The 19,754-nt window shown below is 40.1% G+C and overlaps 1 protein-coding gene across 37 annotated transcripts in view; it reads right to left on the bottom strand.

Annotated features, from left to right (window-relative positions):
- The window catches only part of TCF7L2 (transcription factor 7 like 2), a 210,986-nt gene that overhangs the window by 118,051 nt on the left and 73,181 nt on the right, over positions 1–19,754 (bottom strand). For all 37 annotated transcript variants that reach the window (XM_053389164.1, XM_053389166.1, XM_053389169.1 and 34 more), the window contains exon 4: positions 11,313–11,414. In XM_053389164.1, coding sequence (XP_053245139.1) covers positions 11,313–11,414 — 102 coding nt within the window. The remainder of the gene's footprint in view (positions 1–11,312; positions 11,415–19,754) is intronic.

The raw sequence follows: 19,754 nt of genomic DNA on the forward strand, positions 1-19,754 counted from the left end.
TCAAGTTGGGTTGAAAGTTCAATACCCTTAAAAGTAAAAAATATATAAATCAAGATTTCTGAGCTTGTTGAAAATATCCAAGTGCTAATAAGCCATTGCAACCAGGATGCTGCTACAAGTTCTTTCTGGATGGAAGTCTGGCAACTTGCTTCTGGGTGGCCCATTTAATAATCCCAAGTAGTGTGCCATAATTTGCTAAAACTGTGATAGCAAAGTACAACCGTGTAATGTTTGCCTTGTACAAGTAGCAACATGCAATAACAGCAGGGCAGTTTGAATATGTAAGTACCTAGGAACAGGAATGTGACCTAATAACATAGAAGTGTCTAACAATACTTGTTAGTATTATGACGATAATGAAGGATAAACATATTACTACTATTGAGAGAGCTTAATAAGTCAAGAGGCCTTTCACTATCCGATTACCATGGAATATATAACCTCTGTAAACATGCAATATTGAGACCCAATTTACATATATTCACCGGTGTATATATGAAAACTACAGGGAGATACACTGAACATGCGCCAGAAAGTCCTAACTGGCAGTGGTTCTACAGTGCTTGCCTACTGCCTGTATACAAATATGCATTCCATACACCGTTGGATAGGCACCCTTTCTACAGAAAGGCCTATGTGGATGGATATTCAAAGGAATTTGCAGTGGGTTCTTGGGATTCTATCTAGAACTTTTCTTGTCCAGGCTCCAATACTCTGGTGACTGGAGGATTTTTCATCATAGTATTTTCCCAGATCATATGACCATGAACCCTGATGTTAGCAAGCCTGAAATACAATCCATTCTGGAGCCACCCTGGAGCGGCTAATCTACTTACTACTGTTATTTGCAACTGAAGACGACCACACAGTCAAAATGCATTTAAGAACTTTATAATGCTGTTGGTTATGTTCTTCTTGTGTCTTCACATTTTATTTCATTATATGTGATAATATATATGATTTTAAATTCTTTCTGTAAAATAATATCAAGGGGGAAATTGCAATTTTAATGGTCTTGATACTGTACTTCAGTGGTCAGGAACTATTCTTTCTTTCCTTCTTTCTTTTTTATTCCTCTAGAATTTTTTTACCTAAAGTCCAGAATTAGAACATTTTTTAACACTTCTGTCAAAATATGGCTTTGAGACAAGAAAAGCCTTTTCCTGGACAACCTTATTATTTCCAATCTAATGGATTAGTGCTCAACAGTCTTTAGACATAGCCCATAAGCAAGTTGTTCACATCTAATTTAAATTTTACACTGAATCTTCTGAGCAGTGCTTTTATTCTCTCCTACAAATATGAAGGGACAGTAGAAACGTGAGATAAATACAGAGGGCAAAATGTCTGAAGAGCAACACAAAATGCCCACCCAAAGCTCCTGAACTGTATTCACCAAAGTAACATTATGAATTTATAGCAGCTTCAGCAAATAGTGATTCTAACTTCCTTGATAATATCAAAGATCTGTTGTTTTCTTTAGGTTGCTCCTGGACAGCTGTGGTAATTCTTTTTTTAAATTATTTTTAGGAACAGTACCCAAATCTTACTGCATCCTTACTTTACAAAGACACTGATTCAGCTTTTCCAGTTTACATTGGGCATCATATTAAACACCTATTTCTTGAATTGGATTCAGCCAATGGGCAGTCCATGGCTCAAATGTCAAATCTATAATTACTTAATTCCAATCTCTTTCACTATGTCAGATTACATTTAGTTTTAGCTTTAATTACAACTTGCCTGAAGTAGTCTTGTATCAGGCAGCCCAGCCAAGTCTCCCACACTGATTAGGCAACACTTGGGATGGAACAGCCTCACACATCAACAACCAGAACACCACAGATCTTCACTATGAGCCAAGCAACAGTCCTTTACTAATGAGCCTAAATATTGCAGAATATCATTCCCAAGAGCTTCTAATAGTTGAAAATTATTCCCCACATCTTATTATTCCACAGAACCCTCTCCCCCAAAAAAATCTGTGAATAATTTCTGCTAACCACTTAGCAACCAAAAGACAATGCCATGATGGGAATTGCAGAGTATTGCACAGTATTATGTAAGTTCCATTATCCTCCAAATATTTTGCAAATTCCCTTCCATTTGACAAAAAAAGTGCAATAAACACAGTTTTCAAGCCGAGACTGTTCCACCGGGCAAACAGAAAGGCTTGCACAGACAGAACTATCTCCTTCATACTACATTGAATTCCACCCTGTATGTTTACATTATATCATTGCTCAAACATCCATTGCTCATAGCTTAATCAAGAAGTCTTATATTTCACACTGACTGAAACCCAGGAACTAGGACATCAAAACAAACACATTGTTTTAGGAATCACTCCTTTACATATTGCTTGGAATGTACAGTTGGTTTTAAATGAAGTTTAGCTGAATAAACTCTAGCACAGTAGCTAAGTACTCCTGCAACGTTTATGTATACACTGATTCATTCAGGCTTTTTCCATCAGTGACTTTCAATCTTAGGGTATGAATGAAGATTACCAAAATGCCAAGGTTCTGGAATGCCCAAGGCCATGCCTTCTAAGGCAATGCAATTACACTGAACAACAGTGTAATCTGATAGAAGACGTGAACTCTTAACAGATGGTAGGAAGCATACATTCAACAGCTGTACTTGGTTTGTCTTTTCAAGACTTTACATGGCAGTGTCTATTCTTTGCAAAACACTCTGATATCCTAGACTTATCATTCAGCAGAAGATTACAGAGAGATGCAACGACTTGGTGTTCTTTTCTTCTGCTTCTACTTTTTTTAAAGAAGGCAGATGCCTTATTATGTGTTAACAATCCATATCCTAAGCGTTTTGGATTTCTGTTTGTCAGTTTAACTCATTGATCCAAGTTCCATATTATAATATGTGAAATAACACCTGAGCTACATGGAACGAAATCCCCTCCTACCTGTTGCTTCCCAAGGATTCAGCAAGCTACTGAATGCTGTAAATAAGAGTGTGACTAAATAGTGAAATATTACCAGTCACATTTAGCCATGTAACAGTTATTTCCAAGTTACTACAAATAATGCCATGTTGGCTGACAATGTAAGCACTGAAAGAAGAGGAGATTGGTTTCCGTTGCAGTGCACCAGTTAAAGCATGCTAAAGTAATTAGTGATTATTAAAAGTTGTAATTTCAGTTCTCTCTGAAGATTAACTGTATATAGAGATGTCTGAAGCTCGTCATAAGGAATATTAAGATGGGTTGTGGCCCAGTGTTAGGGTATCTGTTTTGCATGCAGAAGGTGCCAAGATCAATTCCTGGCATAGCCAGAGAGGGCAGGAAATGCCCCCTGTCTGAAACCATGAAAAGCCATTGCCAGTCATTGTGGACAATACCAAGAAGGATAAACTAATAGCCAGATTCTGTATAATGCTTATGTGTTCCTATGAGGGCAACTGTCATTAGGTTGTAGCCACTGGGGATGAACAGCAGAACAAGAGGGGTAGACAGTCATATCTCTAAGGCTAGGACAGCCAGAGTGGTGCCCTTCAAACGTTGTTAGACTCCAACTCCCATCAAGCATGGCCAATGTCATGGGTAATGGGTGTTACAGTCCAACATCTGAAGGGCACTGTGCTGGCTACCTCTGCTCTAGATGAGCCACAGTTTAGCAGCCAGGAATGAGCGTCAATATTGTGTTCTTCCTCATCACCCTTCCTTCAGTCAGTTCTTGCATCCTCTTAATCCATATTCTTCTTTATTGTACTTTCAATGTCCTAGGCTTTCATTTTGCCTTGCTAGGCATCTGGATTTTCATACAATTATTCCTAATAACTGCTAAAGAATTTTTGTGGAAATACTCCAAAGCCTTCCTAGTCAGAGTATGATGAAAACCTGGCTATTCCAGCATACGTCCAAGGCACACCATCACCACTGATACTGCAACTTTGTGATGCTTGTGCACCTCCACACTAGCTTGTCTGCACTGCCAGTGGACAAAATGGGAGGAGTAATTATGATTTATTACAAATTTTATACTCCCTAAGGATCGAGTCCTACCTCCAATTCTAACATAAGACTGCACCAACTTTGACAGTTGTACAAGTGAAAAATAAAGCAAAACACCAAACCACTCACAGAACTCAAGGGAGACCAAAAAACTTCTGTCCCCTCCTCCTCCCATCACATTCCTCTGATCACAGTGCAGTAGGAACCTATAAACATGAAGCAGGGAGACCATAACTTGGATGTTAAGCAACGTCACCTTGAGGCCTCATATTGTGCATGCTTAGAGCATACAGAGGTGAACACTGGTGACAGGAACTATAGAGAAGGGTGAATTGAACAAAAACAAAGTACTTGGCATGAATAGGTGCAAAATAAAGATGTAGAATAAATACTTAAAAACTTACACTTGTCTACCTAAAACCCTGACATGTACTCTACTTCAGGATGCCTGACACAAACATCCAGCACCCGCCTGCACTCCACTTGTACAACTAAAGATGCAAGGACAGACCCTGTTTCACAGATAAGAAAGGCTGCTACAAAGTATAAGTGTTTCAAGGGTTCAACCTAATCACTGAGAATGTTGTTTCCCATACTGGAGACACACGGCTGAGTATGTGTTACCATGCAGGTATGCTCTCCGTTGGTGAATACCAGACTGTTTACCCTAATCGTTGCTACTATTGCCCAAACACATTTGAATACTTCTGGCTTGCTGGATACATGGGAAAGAAGAAACAGTCACTGTGCATGTATGTTGGCTATGCAAAAATATTCTGAAGCAGGATGAGGGATTATTTCAACTCAATCCTCATATAAACTATCACCTTGAGAATATATCATTGAGTCACCAGATGGTTCCTTCCACTGCCAAAAGGTAGCACAATAAGTTGCAGGAATTGCTGCAAATGCTTATCTCTGAAGATACGCACTTCTGAAATAAATACACAGATAAAATTCAACAATGAAGACCAGTCATGAATGGGATGATGCTTGCCATTTATCTTGCTTAGAAAACAGACCCTTCACTTTTCAGCAGTTATTTGTTCTTTTGGGTACTGATTCTGGAACAAAGTCCAACCTCCCTTACTCCCATCAGCCTAGAAACGTTTAACCTTAAAGTGTGCACTTTATCTCCGGGCAGAAGCATGGTCCCATTGTGAGACACCCAACACACACAGGGATGTAGTGAAGTACCATATGAAAGCAGTCATTTACTCCCCCAAGAATGGTGGCTATGAAGCAAAATGCCAAACAGGCAACATGGGCCTTCCCTTTCTGTTCATGCAGATGCATACTGAAAGATAAGACCCACATGTACCATTTTCCACATTTACCCTGGCCTTGCCCTCATCTGTGTCCTGATGTCATTTGCATATTCAGAGGGCATAAACATGCATTTCATTAACATCCACTTAAATAATATCATGTGCAGTTTATAATTCACAAGGGTTAACTTGGGCCAAACGCCTTAGTAGAACAGTTCCATTGTGACTCATGTTGAAGCAATAATAGTTATCACATCCAGTATTAATAAAGGGCTACAAAGCTATTCCAAATGTCTATATGCCAAAATCTGCCCTTTTGCAACGCATGCTAATACCCAGCCCTCCTTGACCTCATATTATGCAGCATTCTTCGTTGTAAGGAATGAAATGAAACATGCACAAACCCCTCCCTTTGTAGTACCACAGGATTCTGGTAGGATTTCAACATGCAGCCTGTGTGCAAAGATGGTAGCTTTGAAGACCCTGGGAAGAAGAAAGGACTGAAACAGGTACACATGCTGCATGAAATTCAAGAATAGCTGGGGGGGGTGTTAGTTGGGTGGCATGTCTCTCCATAGTAAACTTTTGAGGACAGGAGCCTGAAAAAGGGGGGGGGAGGCAGAAATATCAATTTTTCTGCTTTACATTTTGCAGAAGCTGACAGTGCTGCAAACCTTTCACCAGTAAACGGATATAAGACCCAAAATAATAGTGTCTGGCTGTAAAATGCGGGGGGGGGGAGCAGACGCATGTGATGCTACATTTCTTACTTCCTTCAAATCCCTCCTCAAAACTCAGATTTCCATGAAGGCTTTGTGCCACCGTACCTTACACCACCATCCCCTGCACACCTGCTCAGAGTCTTTCTCAGGTAAGTAGATAAAGGACTCCAGCCACAGCATATAACTAAGCTAAGGTACATGTAATTGAAACAATTGCACACTGATTTTATATTTACCACTGCTGGCACTTCTCTCCTTTTCCTCTATTGTTTATTCTACGTTTAAATTTAGTTTGCAGGGCCCTTAGGGCAGGGAACTGTCCTCTCATAAACTGTTAAGTGCCATGCACACTGATGGTTCTGAATAAATGCATAATAAAGAACGGATATGCACAAATAACTTAGTCAGGCAGCAAGATATCTGTGATGGTCTGTATATCCATATTAGTAGTATAAATTTGGGTACATCTCCTATACTAGTCCCAATAAAAAGAAGCACAAGTGCAGCAGTCAGTTGTCTATCTACATGCTGGCATTTCTATGGGCTCTTAAGTCACCCAACACATGAGCAGCGCTGTCAGATTTGACAGTGGTGTTGGGAGGGGTAAGTGACCCCTTGGCCAGAGTAGAAAGTCAGAGGGAAGTTTTATGGGGGATCCTTTCAGCCCCGACCCCATCCACAAGTCTTGTGATAACGGCTGCTGACAAGATCACCACCAATGCTGAATCTCTCTTGTTTTGTAGGTGCCGTTCTAATTCAGTGTTGGCACACTTTGGCACCAGCAGAAGACACATGGCAATTATGGTTACACATCTAAACCTAGTCCCCACACCTCTCTCCTATGGCAAAAGAACCTGCTAGTAGCACCAATCCCCCTCGGGGTCTATTTTCCCAAAATTCAGCTGCAGTGGAAGTGCTGTATCAGTGTTAGAAAACAGTAATGAGGCTCTATGTTTATAAGCAAAGATACAGTTACTCAACTGTTCTTCCAATCCAGAAAATCAGCCTGCTGTGGACAGGATTTTATTAGGTAAGTCTAGGGCTTTGTACCTGCTGGTGCACCAGCCATAACCACTCCTGCCCCAAGGTAACCTATCCAGTGTTATTCCCCTCAGGGCTGCCTAGTTCAGTGCTTTGCATGGGAGCTGCCTTTGAAGACTTATCCAGTTTTTTTAGCCTGGATGCTACGCCCATCTCTAGAGGCCCTCAACTTTCTGAGATTAGGCTGGTGACAATTGGACTGTGGGCTTTTGCAGCTATTGTGCTCCAACATGTGGAACGCTCTCTACAAGGAAGCTCACTTAAACTTGAACCTAATCTCCCATCTTGGCTGTGAGTCCTGGAAGACCTGCTCTTTGCCCCATAGGCCCTTTTCCGTGGGGCACTGACTGACTACAGTTACAAAAGCTGGGGCTGCTGAAATGAGGAGGGGACGGAGGGTGAAGAAAAATCTGTGAGTGACGGGGAGCCCTTGTCCCATTCTCTGGACCCACTTGGAAGCTCCTTAAATTTGCAGAGCCTGGAGCTGGGTGGGGAGAGTGAAGCTGAACAAGACACAGATATGGGCAGCCTGAGGAAGTGCCATCCACTTCGGCCTGCCCATAAAAAACAAGTCTAGAGTGAGAGACTAGGAACTCTTCTCATTGTGAAACTTGGGGGGGGGGTGTTTGGACCCTGGGTGAGAGGGAGGGTATGTCAGAAGGAAAATGAACTGAGGTAGGGTGTGTGTGTGTGTGTGTGTGTGTGTGTGTAACTTTGCATTAATGTAACTTTTTTATGTAACTGTACTTTTGTAATATTTTAAGTTTTCTGTTGTTGCTTCGGTTTTCTATATACCACTAAGAGATATTTTTTAATATAGTTAGTGGTGTAGAAATTAAATAATCAATCAATTCTTTTGACAGCTGGCAAATATCCTTTTACTCGCCTATGTCTTCCACCGTACCATCTTTTATTTTATTTATTCTTAGTCCTCCAAACAGTTCTTACTGTTCCTTCTGTGTTTTATTTTTATGCAAGTTTCCTACTGTGTATTAAATATTGTTTAAAACTGTTGAGAACCACATAAAGGGTGATGCACAAATGGTTTTAAAATAAATACACTGCAAAAATAAATATGCTGTCAAAATGTCGTGTGATTTTTCTCAGAGTCACCTTTCCCCCAAAGAGCAAAAGTTTATTTAGTCCATCCCTTCCCTCGAATTTGAGAATGACTCTACACATTTTCACCTTCACTGCTTATATCATTCGATTTTTAGGACTTGGAAGAGCTGTGCTTCTATAGTCAGGGGAGAACTGTCTCAAAATGGGCTATATGTGTACCTTGCTGCACAATCAACATCTTACTAGGAGCTGATAAATTGTTGTACTTCTAACTAAAAGGGTTTGGACAATATGGAACACACACAGTTGGTGCATCCAGGAACTGAATGCAAAACCCAAGGGAAATAAAACATTTCAAAGTAGTAACTCCATCCTCTTGCAACTATTGCAGCTGTGGCCAAACTTTCTATCACTATCCTGGTCAAAACTTAAGAAAACAGTGAACGTTCAGATAAAATTGCCTTGTGGTCCAAATTCAGCTCATGACTTTGAATACTGTGCAAAGATTCCTATGGTGAAAATCGATAGGTTAATATATTGAGAACAGAGAGATTTCAGAAACTTTTGTCCTAAGTTACTCCTGCCCTCTTGCATTTTCAAAGCAAGATTTCCCTCTCCTTGAGCAAAAACATACACGTAATTATAGATCTTCTATAGCACCATAGTACTTTTTTCCCGAGGTTCCAACCTAGTTTATGAATGTGCTCATTACACAATGAAAAGTCAGGACAGTTGCTCACTATAAACTCACCTCAAGGTAAAATTTACATTGACTTCAAAAGTCTTGCCTCCGGGAGGGAGGGAGGGAATCAGATGAATTTCTGAAGAGTTTCCGTTTTATAAGCTGTGTGTGTTACCAAAATACCACTATTTTTGGCATGGCATGATTTTTTGCCAGGTACAAAGGAACTTAAATGTAAGTCTTTGTATAGCAAAAATACAGAAGTATGTCTTGGGAATGGTCTTAGCACTCTAATCCTGTGATCTTGCCCAAGCACTTTGAGCAAGAATATATTCTCATAAGAAAAACTAGAGCACTTTAAAAAGGGAGGGGGAGAAAAAACACTACAAATGGTCTAATATGCCTCTTGCTCACACAAGAGTAGAATCCAACTAAATTCAGTTGGATATACTGCACAATCCTGCCCATATCTGCTCAGAATTCAGATTTATTGAACTCAATGGGGCTTAGTCTCTGGTGAATAGAATTAGGATTGAAGCCTTACTTCCTAAAAAAAAAGAGGCTGAGGGTTGCAGCTTAATCTTACTAGGTTGAATTCAGACTTAGCTGAACTACTGAAACCAATGCGAAAGCCAGCCATGTTCAATGAAGTTCAAAACTTGCTGCTTCTGAACAAACATGACTCATTACAGAGAATAAAAAATTTAATTTAAGAGGTACAGTATATAAAGTCAGGGTGTTTTGTCTCCCCCTTTTTTTTCATTATTTCAGCACGGGCAAGCAGTAATTTAAATTTTTCTTAAACAGTAGATATTTCAGATAATGTTTGCAGTCCCTCGATTCTCAAACCATCTAGCTCCAGTTCTGATTTAATTGATACAAGTGTGAAGTAAATTGCTACTATTAGAGGTTCTCCCCCCACCCCACAAAGTCCATTTAACAAATGCGTTTAAGGGAATGGCAGAAGAATACCAGCTCACTGAAAGGTTATAGGTATTCTAGAAATGGGGGAGGTTACTTATTTGAATATGCCACATTCAGTGCGCTCAATAGGGAACAAAAATGGTAATGACATTTTCATTGAACAGAATATAGAGTCTTACAAGGTAAAATAGCAAGTATTCCTGATGCCACCCAATATTATCAATAAGCAACAACTGCTGGTACCAAAACAAAAAACAAAACCTACACACACTATTATATACCATTATAGATGTTATAATAAATCATAATTTAGCTGTAAGTGTTTAACTCCCATTTATACCTTACATTTTTATCATGGAAATCATTGTAAACGTATGAATTGTAATTAAAAGGTGGAAAATTAAATTTATGGTCTACTTTGATTCACCTAAACCTTTGTTTTCTTGAAGTGGGTTTCTCTTCCATTTTTATTTTATGAATAGTGTGATAAGAATGTGGGAATTATGGTTGTAGTGTGAACAAGCTGTTTCATGAAGCTTTTTGAAGTATTTAAAGAAACTATTCCTACAAGTAGGCTTCATGTTGTAACTTTGGTAGCTATCTTAAGCACACTTTGGTCAAGGAAGAACTTTCCTTAAACCTTAAATACTACCACAATAGGTTTATAAAACTGATCCAGAATTTTTAAAATGTCATTCTGTCACCTCCATGCGCACGCACATACATACACACACCTCTGCCTACAAAAATAGAAACCATCCTTAATTATTTTCAGACTGAAATTAATTTTCCATTCAGATACAGTGTGGCTGCATATCAGTTTCTCATGCTAAGAAAAGCGGAGCTCATTAAAAAAAGAAAATTAACATTCTTTGCAGCCCAAATTCCTTGTGTTCTGAATCTGAATTAATAAAAAAGAAACACACAAATAAGAAGCTTGCTTATGAAATGTCCCTTTTCTTCAGTAAAACTGTGTTTCAAACAATCATCATAAGCCCAGTTTGAAGATCAACAGTTATGACCAGTGGTTTTCTTTGTGACAGCACTCACCAGTATTGAGTATCACCATCTCTCTTTTTTGCTGCCCATGGCGGCCATTTTGTGCTGGCACCCATGGGTCTTTTATAAAAAATGAGTACAGTGGTACCTTGGTTTGCACACATATTGGTTTGCATACATTTTGGATTACAAACACATCAAACCTGGAAGTGCATGTCCAAGTTTGCAACCTTTTTTTGGATTACAACCTTCCCCCCCTTTTTTTGGATTATGTACAAAAAAAATTTGGAGGCCCCATTACAACCTGTTTTGGTTTACAAATGGACCTCTGGAACGGATTATGGTTGTAAACCAAGGTACCACTGTACTGGCCCTCTCACTTTATACCAAAAAAAGCACTCGTTCCTTAATAAGATAACTTAATACACTTTTATAAGTGGTACAAAGGGGAAAAATGTATTTAACTTGATGGATATTTCAAAGAGCAAGAACTGAGAATTTATTCCCACTATTTCATAATGTGTTTAACTGGAGAAGGCAAAAAGTGACAAGCAATACTCATTAAACCCGTTCCTCTTTCCCCTCCACCAAAGAAACAGAGACACAGAAACAAAAGTAGTGCATCTTCGTTTACTTACAACAATGTGTGCTGGAGATGGAGACCTAGCATCCTTGAGGGCTTGCCTACTCTGTAGGCTCCCTGCCTGAACATCAAGCAGTGGCCATTTCATCTGCAGGTACTGGATGGAGGAAACAAAAATGGGGAAAAGGAAAAATGAGTTCAGAAAAGAAAGGCAACTTTAAAAATAAAATAAAAGCAAACACATATTAGGCAACGTGGGGAAGTAAGTGAAACTAAAATGCATGCAACAAAAATAAAGTAAAAGCCCCACAGAAATACTTTATTGGGGTTGTGTTGAACAAAAATGGAGTGTACAGACATTTCCAAGGTGTTTACTAAAAGGGGAATAAAAGGGCAAACACAATGTTCTGTTTCATATGCCAATCGCTATGGTAAATCCGGAAAGAAAAATTATGCAGAGGACGGAAGGAATAAACAGGGCAACTCATCGTTACCACAATTGCAGGAATAGAAATATCTGTGAATCCCAGAACAGAAAAAGTAACTTTAAAACTGCACATTAACGTTGAAAAATCTGGCATTAAAGCTGATAAACCAAGTAGGGAATGGCTGAAAAGCTACTGCCAGAATATATGCCTTCTAAAAGTTAAACATTTTTTTTTTTGCGGGGGCAGGGGGCGGGCAAATACATAACATGGGTTCCCTCCCATACTCTTATTACAATCCCATTCCAGACATACAGTCTCATGAGTTATGAAACAAAGCTTTTTATGTTAATTCTGAAATTACATTTTCTACATTTCTGAAATTACACCACTGAGAGTGGGGTGGAGAAGGAGGCAGGGTGCAAACCAACCAACAGTAGCACCAGATTGGCTCCACCAGTGTGTCTGCACCACGCTGCCCGCCCACTGCCTTTCCCCTCTCCCTCACAGTAAGCCACCCACCTGCCGGGGATAGTGGGCTCTGCCCAACCCAACAAGTTGCTTTTGCCTAATGGACTACCATAGCTACAAACATTTTATAAATAGACTAATTCACTTTAAACCTCTATATTTATATAGCCTTTTCATATCAAAGTAATGAATGATTTCATATCAAAGAATGAATGACATAGTCATATTTGGCAGGTGGGTGTACTAGATATTTACTTACATAAATTTTGGCTTCCCACTCTTTCTGATATCAATTATTGTGGTTTTTATGTTCCTCACACCAGCTTTCCCTCATACCTGAAGAAACTTGGGGCTGGTACTTCCTTGAGCATGCCACACAAGCAAGTACAACTATTTCTCAAACTACAAGTCATGGTTTAGCTTTCTAAGCACACTTCCTCTGTTCTAAAGAAGGGCACAGACCAATAATTGACTGTTCAGAACATTGCTTTTTCTGATCCTGTTTCTGACTGGGACCAGCAAATCTCGCAAGACCCGGACAATAGGGGGGCTCTCCTGATGCTCTCATTACATATCTTTAGATGCCAGGCAAAAACATTCCACTTCAACCAGGCCTTTGGTTATCAAACACTGTTTGTCCTTTTAGATGTGGGGGTATTGCTTGTTGCTGTTGTTGTTGTTTTATACATAATATGTTTCTATGTTGTATATGCCTGGGGATCTTTGGATGAAGGGCAGTAAATAAATTTATTAAATAATAATAAATTCATCATGGTGCTCTTCCAGTCATTACATCTGTGAAAGCATCTCAGCTAGCCAGGAACCATTATCACCCTATCATTTATGTGGGACTCTCCCTCCAGGAGCCAGTTTCAGGGAGGGTTATACAGGGAGGAAAGCCCCATTGGGCAAGCGGAAGTTCTTGTGCAGGTCTTCTGCTGATGGGGTTATGTTAGGTGAATCCTGCCCAATGTATCCAAATACAGGAAACAGGTTTCCATAAACATCCTCAAGCAAGACCTGCAACTTTGACTCATTCCCTCCGGCTGCCCTGTCATGGTAATAAAATTGCAATCTGGGCCAGGAACCCAGGCCCTGGTAAAGTGTGTCCTTCTCTACTCCTTCATGCAAGACAACATCTATGATAGGCAGTATAGTGCTATTTTCAAAGTGTAGGTTTCAATTTTTGAAACCCACTTTAAAATCCCTCCTCTGGACCATTCCATGCATTATGCACATGCCAACGCCCATCCATCACAGAGCTGCAGCGTGCCAGAACCAGCTACAGCTCTGCATCAAGAATATGAATGGTGGTAACAGTCCTACATCTGACACACATACATTCAAAGCTGATATTTTTCATTTGAAACATCACAAATATATCCCTAAAATTGTAATGGGAGAAGGGGCTCTCATCTGCAAAGCACAACAGATAGTCTTGAAGGAGCCCCCAACCCCAACCAACCCCCCTGTGTTGGTGTTAGGCTAAAAAAACTGCCCACGAAAGAAGGGGTGGGTGGGTGGGCATGGCAATGTGGCAAAATAAAATGAAAACAGATTAGAACAGAGAAAATAGACACGTGGATTCTCCAAATATTTGTATTGTCAATAGGTCAGCATCACTTATAACAATGATCACACCCACAGTGTTGTATCTGCATGCTGCTCTCTTCAAAAGACAGCCGTGACTTGAGTTCTGTTAGTCTAGCAGAGCAATTTCCTCCTTGTCCATCAGCACAAGTTATAAAAGATAGTCGGTTGGAGAACATGTGTCCCCATGACGTACAAGCAACCGCTTTGCATAAGTCACTAGATTGCCCGTGAAACTGAGACTCTGTAAACAATCCTGTTCACGATGCACAAGCAGGAATAGGGTACAGCTCACTCCCTCCAACAATAGCAGCCAAGGCTTATTCTCCTTACTGAGGTCACTAGATAGGATTCGGGATACACAGGAAGCAGGTCCTGCTGAGAAAGAATGTGCTGAATTTACCTAGTCACTTTTCAGCACAAGCTCCAGTGAGGCTTTACAACTGACCTTTACTGGGAGAACAGGGGTGGGGGGGGGGAGAGAGAGAACCACCTCACACATAAATACTTAGCACTAGCAGGATAATGATAGTCTGGACTCTGTTCTCCAGTTGCTAGATTTTCATATGTGGGCCTTCCTTCCTATTGGCAGCAGTCACTGCAGAGTGAAGTGGTATAGCCCAGCAACTAATACATAATGAGTAACTACTGATCATGTGTTTGAGCTCTGACGAGAATGGCTGTTAAAATCCTTGCTTAGGTTACCACAAGCATCAGGTTTAATGCTGGTTTAAGGAGTGCAAAACATTTTGTTACTACACAGAGGCTAACCGTTTGTTTAAGAACAAGTACTGTGGTACCTCGGGTTACATACGCTTCAGGTTACAGACTCTGCTAACCCAGAAATAGTACCTCAGGTTAAGAACTTTGCTTCAGGATGAGAACAGAAATCGTGTGGCGGTGGCGCGGCAGCAGCGGGAGGCCCCATTAGCTAAAGTGGTGCTTCAGGTTAAGAACAGATTCAGGTTAAGAACGGACCTCCAGAATGAATTAAGTACGTAACCAGAGGTACCACTGTAATTTAGCAATGCTGCTCAATGCAATATATATTTATTGGGAGTCGTAGCCAAAAACTATTATCAAAAATAGAGGCCCAGTTCCCTCACTTGCAGTTTGGAGACTATCTAATCATATCAGATTCTAAACATAATTGCAGCAACCAAAAGGGATCTCACACTCTTCCTTATACATTTTAACTGCAGTCTTTTTTTGCTAGGATTCCCCCGCTCCCTCCCAAATATTAAATACCAATTTAAAAAACCTTTTTAAAAGGTGCCATTTTTCTTCTTTTGTAGTCAGTCTTTGGAAACAAGTAGAGAGAGTGTGCTGGTAGGGAGATGTCAGTAGGGGGACTGTGCCGGGGGGGGGGTCAAATCACTGTACCAAACAATAATTCAGATTCTGCTTACAAGACTCAAACCAGATTAAATATTTAATTTTTTTATCAAATTTGGAAAAGATTTTAGCTTCTTCTGCTAAATTTATTCTGAGTTTGCTCATTTGCTCATTATCTATGTAGCAAACTGAAGCCCACATCTCAAATCACTGGAAAATTTGCTACTGAGATTTCACCAAGCATTGGTTACACACTTCCAAACTTATCTTTAAAAGCTTAAGGACCTGAAGAACGTTTCTGTTTAAGAGGAAAACCTGAAAGTCTCAAAGTGTGAAAATCTCTACCAATACTATTCTGACATTAAAAGGTGTGATCTCAAATTATGTAGAACTATGCCTTAAAAAATCAATGCGTGTTATTAGCAATAAGGATGGTATTACTAGCAACAGATATTATGCTGATACATAAACCATGGGGTAAACGAACTCAATCAAAGACTGGAGTACTGTACAGCAATCAATGAAGTAACCTCCAAGTGAAGGTTACTATGGAACACAAACAAAAAGAAGACCTGAAAAAGCTGTCTTCATCAAAATTTTAAAAAACTATGCTGCTTGCTAAAATGATTCTCCAGCAATATTCTCCAGAAAGCCTTTTTTTGTAAAGACACTATCACAGGCCCAAAAGACCCACTGAAGCTCACCTTTTTACATACCACTTCACTGCTGCTTGTATTCCCATCACCAGAAACTGTTGTACCTGCTTTGCAGCCTACTTTCTTCCAAATAACACCGACACCGTATAGTCAATAGGTTTCAGCTAACAACAAACCCAGTTCAGAGGAAAGGCTCTTCTCTCACTCTGTGTTAGCTGAGCCCTCAGTGGAGTAATCACACAGCTAAATCTGATTGGTTATGTGAAACTATCTACTGCTTGTAAGAAGGGGGCTATACTGAACGTGCACAAAAATGGTGTCAAAGCTGCAGCCAACAGGGACTTCAAACACACTTTCAATGGAATTGTATCACCACCACTGCCTGAATGACAGGAACAGGGGCCGGTAGTCACCTGAATATGTGAGAAGGACCACCTTTTCTTTGCAGTATACCTACCACCGAGAGAGAGAGAGAGAGAGAGAGAGAGAGAGAGAGAGAGAGAGAGAGAGAGAGCGCCAAAATCTTGGTGAAAGGGGGTGCATTTTATGAGCAAATAAATTTGTGAATCCCTCAATCCCTACCCCCTGGTTTTAGCTCATCCCTAATAAAAAGATCCAGCTCTATTGATAAAGAATAAAATGTTTGTTTCGTTCAACAGCTTCAAGCTTGCCTCAAAGTCTCTCAGCCCAGGAATTGTCATGGCCATAATACAATATTAATGTGGTGGCTTATAATTCTTATTTTACATAAAAGCTTCATTGTGTGCCAAATCCAATCTCCACAGGCTACCTGAGCCCCAGATTTTTACGAGTCTACATTTCAGCGCTGCGAGTCTACAATACACATAATTTTCAATTATGTTAGGGCAGGGCAGGATCACTGCCTATATAACATTACTGGTTGGAGGAAATGAGACTCAGTCCTACTGCCGAGTGAGCTAACTCAATCCAGATGGTGAGAGAGTGAGAAAGAGAAAGCACTGCTATGGAATTATGTAGCAGCGATCCAGCCCACAGCAACTCTTGCACAATGGAATGAACTGCCAAGTAATTGCCCCACCATCCACACACAATGCTTTAAGGTATTAGTTTGGAAACTAAAGAAGGGATGGTTCTTTTGGCAGAGGAAGGGTTACATCACAGCACTTACACAGCATATATTAGAAGGGGAATGCGTAATTGCCTTCTCAGGTTTACTATTGCAGAATTATGCAACTAATCAGAGGGGTCTCTCTCTCTCTCTCTCTCTCTCTCTCTCTCTCTCTCTCTCTCTCTCTGATAGTGTTTTGTTTGTTTTTTAGAGTATTGGGGTTTTTTTGTCCCATTACTAGAGAGTGGTAAATCCTTTCCTTCCTCCTACATGAAACAGCAGGAAATGCTATTCTTTCAGACTCAAATACAAATGTGAGCCAGGAGTCCCTTCAACTTGCAAGTGTCTGCAAAAGGAGAAGGTGAAGGGAGGAGGGGGCGAGATATTTCCTTCATGGGATCCCAACTTTGTGTCTATATCATACAGTAAAGAGAGAATCCAAATACTCTGTTCTATAAAAATTCTGTAATTTCTTGTCTTTTCCAGCCTTACTTCCAACAAACTGGTGTAATATTAAAAACAGGGGGGAAATGTATATAGGTTCTGATGTCCCATTTTAAAGCTGAAATATTAATATAGATATACTGGCCAGAAGTTCAATATTGATTTAAAAGGATGATCTAGCAATAGATCATTATTGCTTCTTCTGTTTTTGAGAGATAGGAAGAGAGAACTCCAAATCTTTTAAGGCTCCTACTGTCTGTGCAAAATATTATAATGTGTGGCTGGCTAGAATCCGTGCACAGGGGGTGGGTGAGGAGAAACACAACACACTCTTGAAAGGCTGTTAAATTGTCATCACAAGGGGGAAAGCAAACACCTCAAATGGCAAAGGATAGGGCTTTTTAAAAAGTGGAGAGGGAGGAGGAAATGTATCTTGGGTCCTGCAAGAAAGCAGATGTTATCAACCATCTTATTGCTACACTGACATTTGAAATGAGGCACAGCCCAAGGCAGAAAGCTAAAGCACTTCTAGAGAAAATATCTGGTAATGGCAATACGGCTAAGTGGAGCAAAATCCTGTTCAGGGAGACTAGGAACAGCAGACTTGGGGGAAAGGAGGGGCAAACACGAAGACCTTTTCAAAGTTGCAAACTCAAGCGTTTAGTCAACTAAATGCTTGCAATTATCAGAAATTTGGATAATTAAGGATATAATAATGGGTTAAGCGTAGATATGGAAATGCAGAAGAATTTGGTATATATAAGGAACCAGAAGTAGAAATGAAGGGAAGACGCAAGATTTTAAGAATCTCACAAGATATAGTGTTGAAAGGATAAATGTACATATGGGGGAAGGGGGGGGACTTGTTTTTGATGTTATTTGTGGAATTATTACTTATTGTTGAAAGAAGAAAATAAAATAAAATAAATTTACAAAAAACAAAGTTGCAAACTCAAAATCCTGCCACTATGCTCTACCTCGTGACTGTCAGGAAAATTATGATACAGTATCAGAAAAACCAAGACCTAAGATATTTATAGCACCACTTTCCTTATGTCCTTACTCCTTTTGTTTTTGATGTTAAGAGGTATTTTCTTGACATAATATACTAAAAACTCACTTAGTTCAATAGATGGAAGAATCTAGTTCTAGAAGATAATATTTGCCATTGGAAAGTTTTCCCATAGCTAGGCCCAGTCTTGGGGCAAACAAGACATTACCAAGGAAAAACACAAACACACTGAACACATATTAATGAAATGTCTATTCCACCCAATAATCTGCAGTCATCACTATATTAATCCTATGGAACAGAGATGACAATGGAAATATAGAGCAGTTGCTAAGCTTATTCAGAGGCTCCCAACACTATATTATAGAGATCCAGGCCGACTTCCGGTTAGCGCCAGCGCTTAATGGCGGATCTCACCCGGAGCTCCGGGAGAGGTCTGCTTCGTAGGTTCGGGTCCTGTCAGCTACGGCGGAGCGGGGACCCTCAAAAATCACAGGCGTGTTGCCTGTGAACCGGAGACTCGGCGGGCACCTTTGCGCCCCCCCGACGCTGTGAAATAGCCTTTTTAAAGGCTGCGGATCAGCGGAGGGTGTGAGGAGCGGTGCTGAGAGTCGTCTTCACCCAGCCTGCGAAGCGAAGCCGCGTCGCCATTAGCGGAGAGCGCTGATTTCTTCCGGCGAAAATTGGATCAAAAAAACAACTATCCGTGAGTAGGATTGACCGCTAAAATACAATTGGACATTAAAATTAAAGAAATTGGGTACCGAGACGGATAAGCACTAAAAAGGAAGTCTGCTTTCCGTTCTGTAGCAAGATCAAAGCGAAAGGCACTCTAGCTGTAACTGTTTGAGAGGAAATTTGTGGAAATTAAGAAACCCACCACCAAAGCAAAGAACTCCCTCCCCGAAGGCAGAAGGGGGGGGAAGAAGATTTTAAAGTGTTTCTCTGCCAATTTTAAAGAACCTGAGTTAAATATCGCTGTTCTTATACCTGGGATCGGACTGCCGGAGGAAAGGAACCGGCTAAGGACTGTTGCTATAAGAAGGTTAAAAAGTATCTTTAATTGACTTTGGTTACTCTCAACTTGAAATATTTATTTTGTTGCATTGTAAAGTTACTTATTGGACATTATTGACTTGGATCCCTTAGAAAGAGAAAAGAACAATTGGAAGGGACTAGGAAAACTTTTGTTTATTTTTAAGAGAGTGTGGGACTATTTGGAGAAGTAAAAAATTGACTCTGCGCCCTCTAGAGGATTTACAAATTGTTACAGCAACAAGTGAAGTGTAAAATTTGAGAACTTTTGTTTGACAGTTTAAGAGTGTGGGAATGACCTTGACTAAAAGACTTTGTTATGGCAGATGGTAAAGACAAAGGGGATTTACAAGAAACAACTTTGAGATCTGGCAAACAATATAAAATTGACTCTTTCATGCAGAGAAGGGCTTCTGTATCAGAGATCCACCAACACAGA

The sequence above is a fragment of the Podarcis raffonei genome, chromosome 5 (genome assembly GCF_027172205.1).
Source record: "Podarcis raffonei isolate rPodRaf1 chromosome 5, rPodRaf1.pri, whole genome shotgun sequence".
Lineage (NCBI taxonomy): Eukaryota > Metazoa > Chordata > Lepidosauria > Squamata > Lacertidae > Podarcis > Podarcis raffonei.